The following is a 12,612-nucleotide window of genomic DNA, read 5'->3' as shown; positions in this document are numbered from 1 at the left end:
ACCGGATTTTCTAAAATCCACCCATCTTTCAAAGAAAAGCCCAATTGTGTATTCTTTCCCGTCCACTATTTACCATTAGTAGAGCTGGGTAGCTCTAGCTTCATTTGTAACACCAAAGTTGTTGGGTTGGGACAGTGAAGAAAATAGGTTTTAACTATCTATAAATCCCAAAGCCGTGATGCGGTCTACTTCCCAAACTTGTGCGATTGTGTGAAATTCACCATTCTCACCGAAGCGATCGACGCATTCCGGTAACCGTTGGGCAAACTCTCGGCTGTAGACATCCCCAACACGGATGTGATCAACCGTTGATGACGATACGACACACGGTACCTTGGACGCTTCCAAATCCTGCCACAGTATTTCGTACTCGGTCTGGAATACGGGATATTGCAATTTATAGCCGAGCGATCCGATTTGGGAATTTCGCCATTCCACCAGATTTTCCAAATGCAAATCGCCAAAGGCCAAGGTTGTGACCTTGCTTGGGGGTTTAACGCTGCTCTGCAATACCTCTAACCCCTTGCGAACTCGTGTCACGTATCCTTCGGCACTCCCCCGGTGTATGGGGACACCAATCAATGCCAAACCCAGATGTGTCGCTTGTTCCACAACGGTATCAATCGGCATATCCTGATGCGCAATAATACGCGACGTGGCATCAAACGTGGTTAACAGGGCTAACCCAAACGGGGCAGTCTGTTTGGCTTGTCGAGTCAATGCCCGAATAGCCAGGAAGGAATCCTTACCGCCACTAAAGAACAGCACGTGCAGGTTTCCGTTGGACAGTGCCAGTGGACCCGTCTGGTCGCCAGCGGTGAGCATGGCCGGCTGTTGTATTTTCCCCGCCTTATTCTTGACGTTTTCGTGATTGTACGGGCAGTGCCGACAGCCCGAACCACAGCATTTGCCACGTTGACGGTGGGCGAGCTCGGTGAAGACCTTATAGCCCGTAACGGGGTCCGGGTAGGATAACGAACCGGCGCTGCAGGCTTCGCGGTGCAAGCGGTCAAAGTCTTCCATGTCGGGAACATCGTTGTTTGCTTGTACAATGGTAGGGTCCAGAACATCGACCATTTGATATCCACCCAGTTCCGCGTCGACAAAGTCCAAAGCCTGAATCGCTTGCACCACCTCCGGCTGATCCGCGTAAGCTGTCAACGCCATTATGATTGCACCATGCAGTAGTTTAGGACCGGGACGGGCAAAGTAGTGGTCACCGTTGGTGGCGTAGATGCGACGATTGCGAGCGGCACGCAGTTGTTGCAACTGGTTGCGTGCACCGAAAGTATCACGAACGTTCCGTTCCAGACCAAAACCGCAACAGGCGACCAGAATCACATCGGCATCGGCCTGACGGACTTGAGCCCAGGTCGTCGATGTCGATTTCTGGGTGTGCTTGTGTTGGGCGGGTTGCACGCCGGCGAACTGCATCATATCCAAAATCCAATGGCCACCGTCAAAGGGTGGATCCAACCATTCCAATAGGAAGAGCTTGGGTGCACCATCATGGGAACGAACTTCGGTAACGGTCGTTTCCAGTGTCTGTAAATTACTCAGAAACGCATCGTGAACGATTTTGGCACGTCGTGGGACCCCGCAGGCATGGCCGACGGTGAGAATATTAGCGGCAACGTCCCACAGCGATTGTGGCGTGAGGGACACAACGTGAACCTCGTGTGGCGGTGGCGGCTGTGAGGCATCCTTGCCCACAAGCCGACGAACGGTTTCGGACGAGGGAGCACACACTTCACACAGGTCCTGGGTAATCACAAGGCGCTTACTACTGTCGTGAACGTCGTTGAGCTGTAGAGCCTCGCGGAATTCGTCCTCCCAAATGGGATACAAGGAAGGCACGTCCGCCAGTGCGGGAATGTCCCCATCACCGACGGCCTCATCTTTTGCCCGACAGCTCGCCACAACTTGATCGTGTATGGCACCCTGCGACGTCTCGTTCCCGTTCACCCCGTCTCTTGTAATGATCTTGACTGCCGTACGCGACGACGCTCGCGACCAAAGGTTTGTATCACATTCGTGCGTGACGGCGACAATGGCAGCCTGCAATCCGAGAGCGACGCAAATATCCGTGGCGGAAGGAATCAAGCAAACGATGCGCAAATCAGTCACTGACACGGAAGACGATTCTTCCGCCAGTGATTCTATCGACATTGACTGTGAAACCATGAGTAAGGGTGGAGAGAACTCTGTCAGTCGCCTCCAACGACGCCAACAAAGAGAACAAACACAAAGGTGGATGGATGTGTGATTCGGTAGAACGAAATTCCTCACACAGTCAAGTAACAGTAACGAATGAGGGTGCCGTCGGTTCGAACGCCAAATCTCATTTTAAAACCCGGAAAATCACACGTGATTGAGCCCAAAGAGACCCGGGCTTGGTTCTTCGACTTTTCTTTGGATTGTCGTTGAAAGTGTCTCGTTTCGGACTCTACACTAGCGAGCGGACGATGGAAAGGCGATCCAAGTTTTTTTCGGTGCGCGTACAGACAAGACAAACGTTGACGTCCATCACCGCAGGCTGTCGCGTTCTGTAAAACACACACCAACAACGTTCGGTAATTTCTTTGGTATCATCCCTCCCTCTCGCTGGAACGCACTACTATTCTTGGTCTCTACTACCGCTCGTCACCCTCTCTCTTATAGCATAGTGCAAAATCAGATGAATATGCGATATTCCCTGTCGAGCACGAGCGCTTTGTTGGCAGCCGTTTCTTGGACGTGCTTTTCGGCGTCGTTTGCGTTTGTTCCTTCTACCGTCGCTAGCACTGTTACCACGTCTTTTATATCCGTACGGCCATGTACACCACACACGGTATCTTCTTCCACCTCGCTCTGTGCCGTTGGTGCGCTCGTAAAGAAAGCCAAAGAACAAGAACTCCGGAAATACATTGAAAGTGGCGTTGAAGAGCACGTTATGGAAAAGTACAATCTACTCAAGGAAAACCTGGCAACGATCAACGATGAAACGTTGGCCGATCAAGTTGTGGGTCCCTTGCAAGAATCGTTGACTCGTCGCAAGGGAACCATTACGGTGATTGCCGAATACAAGCGCAAGTGCGGATTCAATCCAACCGGACTTATTCACGAAATGCATGTACCGGAATTGCTCTCCCCCTCCTTTCGCGAGTACGGTGCGTCGGCCATTGCCGTCATGGCCGATCCACGCATGGGGGGTTGCGACTACGATGACATCCGACACTTTGTGGAAGAACAGCGACGAGCCAAAATGGAAGTCCCGGGACCTTTGCCGGTCATTAACAACGACCTGATTGTGGACGAACTGCAGGTGGCGCGCTCCGCCGCCTACGGATGTGCCGCACTCGTTCTCAATTTACCTACCCTCGGTGTTGAACAAACCAAAGTCCTTCTCAAAGCAACCAAGGCTGTGGACCTGGAAGCTATTGTGGCCGTGTCTTCCAAGGAAGAAGCGCAAACCGCAATCGATAGCGGGGCTCGAATGCTCAGTATCTTGCATCTGGGAACGGTAGAGGATATGGTGGCCGCCGTCGATGGACTCGTCATTCCGGAAGGACAGCAAGTTTGCAAAATTGCCAACATCCTTGCCAATAATGACCAGCAACTGCAAGAGATTGAGGATGCTTGGTCGGTTCGGGATCAAGGCTTCAACTCGGTATGGGTTGGGGAAGCCCTGTACAAGGGTGGGGCCGATCCCAACGAACAACCCGGCGGTATCATCAAATCCATGAAGAGCAAATCGTCTCTCAAATTTGCTTCCCCAAAGGCAGCGCGTGGACGAGGGGAAGGCGCACGAGAATATCTCGGAGACATTCTCATGTAAAAGGCTAGAATAGCGTGTATCGTTTTTCTACGGGCGGATCGATACCATCTTTCCCAGAACCACCTTCTACGTAGTAAGTATAGCTTATCCAAAAAGTGGAGTACTCGTTTTCATTCTCGATTCTGCCAAAAAATAGTAGCCTACAGGACCTGCTTGTAGCTTTCAATTTAACTCTAACGGCGCTGGTCAGAGAGGCCGCCGTGTCCCTATGTTCGACCCCCGCGACACACGCTGCCAACAGTGCATCGGCTCCATTAATTCGTGACGTAGTTTGGATGCACCGCTAGAACGGTCGATTGCTCCGCCTTTTTATTCCGCGGCGGATCCCCAACTGTCATCAGAACCATATCGGTGTTAACCAACCGACGAATTACAAGATTGATCTTTTTGCGCATTTCTTCCAGATGCTCCAGAGAATCACCAATGTCCTGCTCAATTTGTTCCAGGTACCACGTCACAACCTCACTCCACCTGAGGTACTTGCTTTCCGATGTCTCGTCTTCGCCCTCTAACGACCGTAAGTGGGTAGCCACCGCATTGGCGATCGCTTCGTATTCCTCGAAGCTGATCTTGGTCTTTTTCTTCGGGGGATGTGCGGTAGCAGTAGATGTTGTAACAGGCTCCGACGAAGAGCCTGGGCGTTCTGGGGCCGATTCTCCGCCATATTCGCCAGGATACTGGGGCGGCTGGGTTTCGAAGTCATCCGAAGTCCTCATCGCCGTGTCAGTCCCACCGTGGTCACCGCCCTGCGAGTCGTCATCGCCATCGTCACCGTGCAAAACCGCAGCTTCCGGTTCCCCTTCGTCGTCATAGTCATCCACGTCAACATCGGAGGTCTCCACTTGAATGATACTCGTTTTGAGGAGGCGAAAGGCCTCGCGTACGTAGGCGGGCTGGATTTCGGGATCGCAGTGCAAGCGTGCCATGGCTTCAGAAAGCCGAATCATGGATTCAAGCTGACGTACAGTAATGCGGTAGGCCGTGCGGGATCGGCCAAGGGTATCCCCTTGCCGAAGTTTGCGATAACAGTCTACCAAAACGCGTTGACTTTCGGGAGTGATCTTGGGATAGAGTGTCCGTGCGAACCGTATGTACCGTTGCATTTGTTCTTTGGTGTAGGGTGGTTGGACGGCTTCTTCCTGACAGCGGTGAACTTTTAGAATATGTTGGGCTACTCGTCGATCAGAGTCCGGATCGCACTCGTCCAGCACAACAAAGAATAGATCGAAGCGACTCAGAATGGGTGCGGACAAGGCGACGTTGGCCTTGAGCGTCTTGGTCCGGTCATAGCGTCCGTAAATGGGATTGGCCGCTGCCAGAATGGACGCACGAGCGTTCAAGGTGGCTTGAATACCGGCCTTGGTAATGGAAATGGTCTGCTGTTCCATGGCTTCGTGAATCGCGACTTGGTCGTTGGGGTCCATCTTGTCGAACTCGTCGATGCAGCAAATGCCATTGTCCGCCAGCATGAGCGCTCCCGCTTCGATGCAGTATTCGCCGGTATCCTGATCGCGTTGTACGGCGGCGGTCAAACCGGCGGCGGAAGAGGCCTTGCCGGACGTGTACACGGCCCGGGACGGTAGAAAGGCGTGTACGTACTTGAGAAACTGCGACTTGGCCGTGGATGGATCGCCCACGACGCAAACGTTAATGTCGCCCCGCAGTTTGATGCCGTCCGTGGTTGTTTTGTGGACCCCGCCGAGTAACATGAGGAGGAGTCCTTTCTTGACCTCCTTATGTCCAAAGGTGGTGGGGCAGATACTTTCCACCATATCCTGATACAATCGCGAGCTGGACTTCATTTCCCTAATTTCGTTACGTTCCTGCCGGGTGAACTCTAGGACGACTTCTTCGGGTGTCGGTTCGTGGTGTTCGAGCGCTTGGGATCCGAACAAGAGTGCGGCCGTGGCGTGAGTACGGTGTGTGGCGGACGGTGCGGCGGCGGCGCGGGCTAGTGCGTCGGTAGGGAGGACACAGGTGGCGACAAAGCAGGTACGGTAGGTCAGTTCCCGAACACCGAGTGCCTTGAGTCCGCGGACCCCACCTCCTCCACCGGCGGCGGCGTCGGTGGGTCCGTTGCGCCGGGTGGTGGCACGGGGGGCTTCGCCGGCCCGGGCCAATGCTGATCCGTCCGGAATGACAACCATGCTGCCGACGAAAACGCAGGCGTCTCCAGCTTTGGCGCGCTCCACCATTTCGTTACGGACAATGACGTCCATGGAGCGGGGCATGGATCCGGGGGGTATTTCGTCGGAATTTTCCTGCACGCGGAGCTTTTGCCAGTCGACGAATTCGGAAGCGGTGGTTTCCAGGGTAAATAGTAGGGGTGATGCGTTGGCGCACCGGGGGTTTCGACAGAGAGTGGGACGAGTGTAGTGGTACTGTTGGGCGATACGTTCGGCGAGGAGTCCGCACTGCTGACACCGAAAGGTAGCGACGAGGAGTTCGGGTCGGACCTCCGAAGTTCGGGTAACGGTGCCGGCGACGGAAGTGAGTCTACCAATACGGTCGGTACGGACTTCCCGCACGGGCAGCAAACCGGGTACGTTATGAATGGCGATGAAGTATGTTGCGTTGCGGAGTGACTGTGCGTGCGGCGTGGAATGATGGTTGGTGTGGGATGCGGGATCGTCCAATTCCGGATGCAGTTCGAGGACGAAGGTTTGTACGGCTTGTCGCAGAAAGGGTTCGAAGCGAACGTAATCCGACTGTATGGCTTCGGCCAGTTCCATGTCTTGTTCCATGACGTGTTGAAAGTCGAGAAAGAGAGTATTGGAAAAGACCGAGTTGTTGCTGTTGTTGTTGGAAGGATCAACATCGGTGTCCGTGTCGTCTTGTCCAATGGTGCGTCTCTGGAGCTGTCGACGTGCCATTTGTGTGGCTTGTTCGGCGTAGGGGTAGACCACGGTAGATTGTGTGGGTTCGTCCAGTTGTTGTTGTTGTTGTTGCGCATGGTTCTCGTCGGGAATGGTTTCCGCACTGTGTCAAATTGTCCCGAGTAAGCCAACAAGACAATGCGCGCAAACGATTGTGAGAGAAACACAGTGCAACATCGAAAAGTAATCGTCCACACGGATCCTGCGAACAGGTTGCTCTGGCCCGCATTCTTTCTCTATTCTACTCTTTGTGTATAAGTAGGTGTACAGTGTACTGCGCACACGTATACATATATACACACACACACACACACACACACACACACACACACACACACACACACACACACACACAATGGGTACTCACAATTGTCCGAGAAACTGTTGAAAACGTGCGAGGACGAGTTGTCCACTTTCATCCGTCACGGCAAAGGCCGTTACCCCGTCCTGCGCCGCAGCTGCTCCCAAGACGGCTTGATCTCCCGTCGTATCGCGTGGGACTCGATCACCCGTAGGTTCATCGAGGACGGCAACGTGTGCTCGAGCTCGTGCCACCGACGCGTCCTCGTCCTCCGTTCCCGGAATGCCGCGGTCCAGCGACGCGTCGTCCATGTCGTCCGATGCGTTCCCCGACGTTGGAAGCCTCTCCTCCAACGCATTCATCCCTTTTCTCTTGTAGTAAAGTGTTTCTGCAAGCAAGTGTTTGTCTAGTGTGTGTATATATCTTGGGATTCGTACCGACCGTGTTCCCTGTCAGGTCTCGATAGTGTTGTCGTGGTATATGAGAGTGCTGCCCTGTTCGTTTTGTCAGTTGGGGTGTGAGGGTTTGTTGGTACGCGCGCGGTGTGCCGAGATGGCGCGTATGTCTCGCGGTAGGCCGAAACCGGTCTGTCGTGTACGCCGGCCGTCATTGGGCCGCGCGCCGTGCGAGACTCGATTTTCGGCCGACGCGCCAACCCTCCCTACGGGCTCCAGGGAAGGAGACGATCGCATGGAACCCCCACCCTCGCGCCCGAGCTACCGAGAGAGAGAACCGGCCCAACCATACTACAAAATAGGTACTCCTCTAGACTAATACTACCGTTGTTAATTCCAAACGTACAACCCCAACCGTTCGTTCTCGATCTCTGTAGTACCCCCCTATACATACATGTATCGACACCACCACCTAATTATACACACACTTACACATTAAACACACAGACACTTTCCTCTGGAAGCGTCCTCTAGAAACCCGCCGCACGATGCCCGTGACTCTGCGCGAGTCCACGGCCGAGCGCCGTCGCGGACGGACAACTCCCGGGATGCAGCAACGCGTACATGCGTGCCACGTACAGCGGATTGTGCACGTCGTGAAAGGAAATACTGTGGGTGGCGGCCGCTGCCAAGCCGTACCGTGGACCCGTCGTCTCGTTGGTTCCGACCATCGAACCCAACCGCGGCTGGCTCGCCCAGTAGGCGGCCGCACGCGCGTGGAACGAACCGCGGCCGCGACCGGACGAAGTCACCGCACGGAACGTGTACAAGTGGTGTGGTGAGCAGTCGTGGTAGCGCTGGGATCCGGTGGGTACATCACGACTGTCCCACGGTTTTATCCCGATGCGGTCGAAACACTGTGAGACTAGACGGTCTTCGTGCGAGGCAATCGTATCCACCTCGCACTCCGGCAAGGCCTCGTTCACCAAACGATGCAAGGCGGCACGATTCATTGTGTATCCCGGACCACCCGAGACGTAGGGACGCTGCCCCTCACGCAACACTACTTGTTGACCCGTAAAGATGGCTTGGTCCTGGCCGGCACCGGAACCAGTACCCATGCTGTCTGGGATAATCTCGTCTTGCCAAAAGGCTCGCAAATTCGGCACCAGCACGTACATGTCGTCCCCACCCAAATGAAAGTAGTCGTAATCGTCCGCGTAGTGTCGAGCAATGTAGGACCAGATGGACCGCGTCTTCTGCCACATGTTCCGGTAGGACTCTTTGCCAGCGTGGGATAGATGGACAAAGCCCAAGGACGGAATCGTTTCCGTCGTAAAGGCCAAGAAACCATCGCATTGGTATCCCCACGACAATGCCGACGCTCGAGCCAAATCTCGCATTCGTGGGTACGTGTACACGGCACACAACAGTCGCGGCGTGGTGGTAGTGTTTCGACGGTGCACGGTCTGGAGTCGTATCTTTTCCGTCAAGAGCTTGTACCCACCTTCCTCTTCGAGTCCCCGACCCGGGGGGAACGCACACACATAATCGGAAGATACGTTGGCACGCAACGGATGATTCCGCGAGTTGAGCAACGGATCCTGGTCTGCTCGGAACGGTACGAAATTTTCCAGAATGTGCCAATAATCCGACGAATCTTCGATTGATGGTTCCGTTGCCCCGGATTCCGACGCCTCCCGGGTCCTCGCGTGTCGAAACCGTTGCCGCTCGCGCCGCAAGGCGGTGGGATCCGCCACGTACCCCGCCCGACCTTGTTCGTCGTACGCATCGCCCAAAACCGACGACGAGACCGATTCGCGCTGGAATCCGTCGTTCGGGTGGTGCGACTCCTGGACGAGTCCGGTGTGTGCGTGAATTGATGCGGAGTCCAGAGTGATGGACGCAGTGGCATTGCGCGACGACGTGGGAAGCCACTCCGGATACTGCTGCCAAACACGATGTACGTGACTACTAGCTAATATGGCAAGCACGACGACACTACAGAGGCGTCCGAGGCAGGACAAGGCCGCCGCGCGGCTGGTACGCGTGGTGGGTCCGGCAGGATGCAGCCCAAACCATGGAGCCGGAGCCGCCAGAGCCGACACGGACGCCGCAGATGGCGACGGTTCTTGCAATCTCGGACTCGCTCTCCTCATACTGGAATTCAATATGGAGTGTACCGGTAGCAGGGCCTGCCCAAACTGCCCAAACTGCCCCGGACGATCCTCGACATCGTCTGTGGTTCCTTACCCGAACGCCGCTCACCGCCCCCGAGTGGGCCAGGCCAGGCCGAGACGTGATTTTGAATTGTCTGTCAGACAAGATCTCCCATTTAGGTGTTTACTATCTCTAGAAACTGTAAACAACACCATGCTATGTCCCGTTTTTCGATATAGGAAGAAAGCTCACTGTCGAAAGAAATGCTTACGTATATAACGGTGATAACCGAACTGTATATCGACCACCATACTACAAAATTACTTGCATAATTGATATTGCCAATTTTCGAATTTACATACAGAACAAGTTATCGAAAAAGCATTACATTTCAACAACAATTTCGCATATTGCTTTGGCCAGATTTTTAAGGTAGCTCGCTGTGCTTTCGGGACCAGTGAACTGTTCGAAGGGAACGAATCCGGGTGCAACATGAAACGTGTCGAAATTGGATACTGTACGTTTCCACAAAAAGTCACATCACATATATCACGCGTGATGTGACATTGCCCTCGCGACGAATGTTCGCACCGTCGTCGGAGAGACGACACGGCGACAACGTGTGAGTCCTTACAGGTCGGTGCCTCGTTTCCGCGAGAAAGGTCCAAACGCATCTCTCGCGCAGTGGTCCTTCCTATTCGAGCGTCGTCCTTTTGGGGTTTCCCTCACACTGTCCCTACGCGTTCATTCTCAGTTTGACTGGCTTTTGGCTACTGCTACTACTGCTGCTGCTACAAAGGCCCGTTGGTCGTCAAAGACAAGCGGGTGTTACGAGTCGACAGTCGTGTAGACCACTTCGGTGCTACAGTTAGTCAAGTGCGCAACGAATCCGGAAGCCAAAGCAAAGATACCAGCGGATCCGTTGTTTGTTTCTTAGTGGCACGTTTGGAACGAGTTCTTGATACGTATTGTTTGTTTCGAGCCAACAGAGTTTTTGCAGAGAACTGTCGCAATCAATCTGAAAAAGCAACCAATTGTGTCTTTAGCTCGGTTTTGCTTGCCGACAGTTGCGACAGTCTTTCTCCAACAAACAACTTGTCCAGAGAGTTTTCGAAATCACTGTTGGTATTCTGAGCTGTCGACCGTCGATTGACACACTACACCCAGTAAACCTTTGGGCCGACACTTTTCGCAAGTATCTACCGCGAATTTTGTTGTTTGTAACGTTTACAGCACCAGTTGCGAGGGCACGGACATTCACACATCGCTCGGCGCCTATGCAGTTTCAATACAATTCAGATTACCCCGGTGGTGGTCCGGACGATAACCGCCTCTTTTCTACCGCCAAAGCCGCAGCAGACGCCGCAAATCCTCCCGATTTTCCTCCGGCACATCCCATTCCGTGTGCCCGGATCACTACCCGTGTGTTTCATCCCAACCGAAATCAAGTTGCTACCGTGCAAAACGTTCTGGTACGGACCGTCCTCCAAAATCCATTACATTCCTCACCAGCGGTGGCACTATACAATGCCGCCGAAAACCACGAGGACTCTTCCATGAGCAGTAGTGACGGGTTTTCCGACAGCAACGATGACGACAGTATGCTGTTGGACGACGGGTCTCGGGGTGCCTCGGGGCCGATTGGCTTTCCGGGCATCGCTCCGGCATCGGCTTCCACCAGAACGGTTCAACAACAACCCAATGGCGACGACGATATGGACAAGGATGGTGACGATCGCGCATACTGGATACAACGGACCATTCGTGATGCGATTTACGGGCACGTGTTCATGGCGGTGGTGCTGCGGAGACGAGTACCCAGTCAAGCCGGCAACGACAATGCCGAATGGGAAGTTACCGCACAACACTGTGCCGTTAAGGAAATGAGCTGGCAGCATATTCGGAAAGAACGCGATCGCTTGGCCGAAGACCCCATAAAGGAAGTCTCTGCTATGCAATATCTGGTATCCTGGCATCGATCCGAACGGAAAGAATGTGAGCAACAAGTATTGTCCTCCGCATCTACAGAACATCCTCGAGACGGCGTCTCTCGATCCGTACGAGCCATGGTGGCAACCAACATTATGATGCCACTGGATTTGCTATCGGATGATCGGAATTTATACAGCGTCATGCCCTACTGTAATGGTGGCGAGCTTTTTGAGCGACTCGATATGAATGAACGATTTAGTGAACCGGAAGCGCGGTATTGGATGAATCAAGTTTTGAATGTACGTATCAATACAAATGGAGTCATTCGGAAGTTGCCCATGAAGCACAATTCTGACCGTGTTCTTGTTTTAAACTTAGGGTATTGAAACTCTACAGAATGCTGGAATATGCCATCGTGACATGAGCTTAGAGAACCTTTTGGTACACGAAAATGGTGCGCTGATTATTGATTTGGGTATGTGTTTGCGGGTCCCTGTGCAGAAGGAGCATGGAAGCGACACTCCGGAGGAACAGGCACAATTTCTGTCGCAGTCGTTTGACACGATGAATATGAACGGAAACAACTCAACGGCGCTATTAACGCCCACATCATCCTTGACAACTACCACCACAACTATTCGCGGAGGTGCAACCATATGCCGGAAGCAGCCGCGCCGATTGATTACTCCGCAAGGGACCTGCGGTAAATGGATATATATGTCACCGGAAATATATAAGAACGCTGCACCTTTTGATGGCTTTGCCGTGGATATGTGGGCTGCAGGAGTGATTTTATTTCTCATGCTGACAGGATTTCCGCCATGGGAGCGCGCGTGCCAGACGGACGAACGCTTCAAATATATGACTGCTGGGTATCTGGTTCAGATGCTGACGGAGTGGGACATTGGCCTTAGTCCGGACGCGATGGATTTACTGCAGCGAATGTTATTTCTAGATCCTAAAGACCGCTTGAGCTTGGAGCAAGTGCGGGCACATCCGTGGATGGTCAATGGACCGAGTCAACCGCCAGCGCCACTAGCCGAGTTTTGACAGTCTGTCACCACTATTGCGCTTCGATCGGGAGCGATCCCTTTGAAATCTACCAAAGTAAGCGTCTTTCAATCATTTTCT

General features: G+C 53.5%; 5 protein-coding genes across 5 annotated transcripts; 2 read left to right on the top strand and 3 right to left on the bottom strand.

The window, feature by feature from the left end:
* Positions 1–150: 150 nt before the first annotated feature.
* PHATRDRAFT_35058 (predicted protein) lies at positions 151–2,169 on the bottom strand (the record flags this gene model as incomplete). Its single annotated transcript, XM_002179294.1, has 1 exon — positions 151–2,169. One exon carries the CDS (start codon positions 2,167–2,169, stop codon positions 151–153), a length of 2,019 nt encoding a protein of 672 aa, XP_002179330.1.
* A 461-nt stretch (positions 2,170–2,630) lies between these two features.
* Positions 2,631–3,817, top strand: PHATRDRAFT_45371 (predicted protein; the record flags this gene model as incomplete). Its single annotated transcript, XM_002179514.1, has 1 exon — positions 2,631–3,817. The coding sequence occupies exon 1, from the start codon at positions 2,678–2,680 to the stop codon at positions 3,815–3,817; it is 1,140 nt and encodes a 379-aa protein (XP_002179550.1). The 5' UTR covers positions 2,631–2,677.
* A 794-nt stretch (positions 3,818–4,611) lies between these two features.
* Positions 4,612–6,591, bottom strand: MCM6 (predicted protein; the record flags this gene model as incomplete). The annotated part of the gene is made up of 1 exon (XM_002179293.1): positions 4,612–6,591. A coding segment is annotated over one exon (1,980 nt), but the record flags the coding sequence as incomplete, so codon positions are not given.
* A 465-nt stretch (positions 6,592–7,056) lies between these two features.
* On the bottom strand, positions 7,057–9,548 carry PHATRDRAFT_35055 (predicted protein; the record flags this gene model as incomplete). Its single annotated transcript, XM_002179292.1, has 5 exons — positions 7,057–7,382; positions 7,432–7,488; positions 7,530–7,710; positions 7,796–7,833; positions 7,928–9,548. The coding sequence occupies 5 exons, from the start codon at positions 9,546–9,548 to the stop codon at positions 7,057–7,059; spliced, it is 2,223 nt and encodes a 740-aa protein (XP_002179328.1).
* A 493-nt stretch (positions 9,549–10,041) lies between these two features.
* On the top strand, positions 10,042–12,531 carry PHATRDRAFT_35054 (predicted protein; the record flags this gene model as incomplete). Its single annotated transcript, XM_002179513.1, has 4 exons — positions 10,042–10,066; positions 10,349–10,519; positions 10,783–11,780; positions 11,860–12,531. The coding sequence occupies 4 exons, from the start codon at positions 10,042–10,044 to the stop codon at positions 12,529–12,531; spliced, it is 1,866 nt and encodes a 621-aa protein (XP_002179549.1).
* Positions 12,532–12,612: the final 81 nt, after the last annotated feature.

The sequence above is a fragment of the Phaeodactylum tricornutum genome, chromosome 6, assembly GCF_000150955.2.
Source record: "Phaeodactylum tricornutum CCAP 1055/1 chromosome 6, whole genome shotgun sequence".
Classification (NCBI taxonomy): Eukaryota; Bacillariophyta; class Bacillariophyceae; order Surirellales; family Neidiaceae; genus Phaeodactylum; species Phaeodactylum tricornutum.
This window is presented reverse-complemented; position numbering and strand designations above follow the sequence as displayed.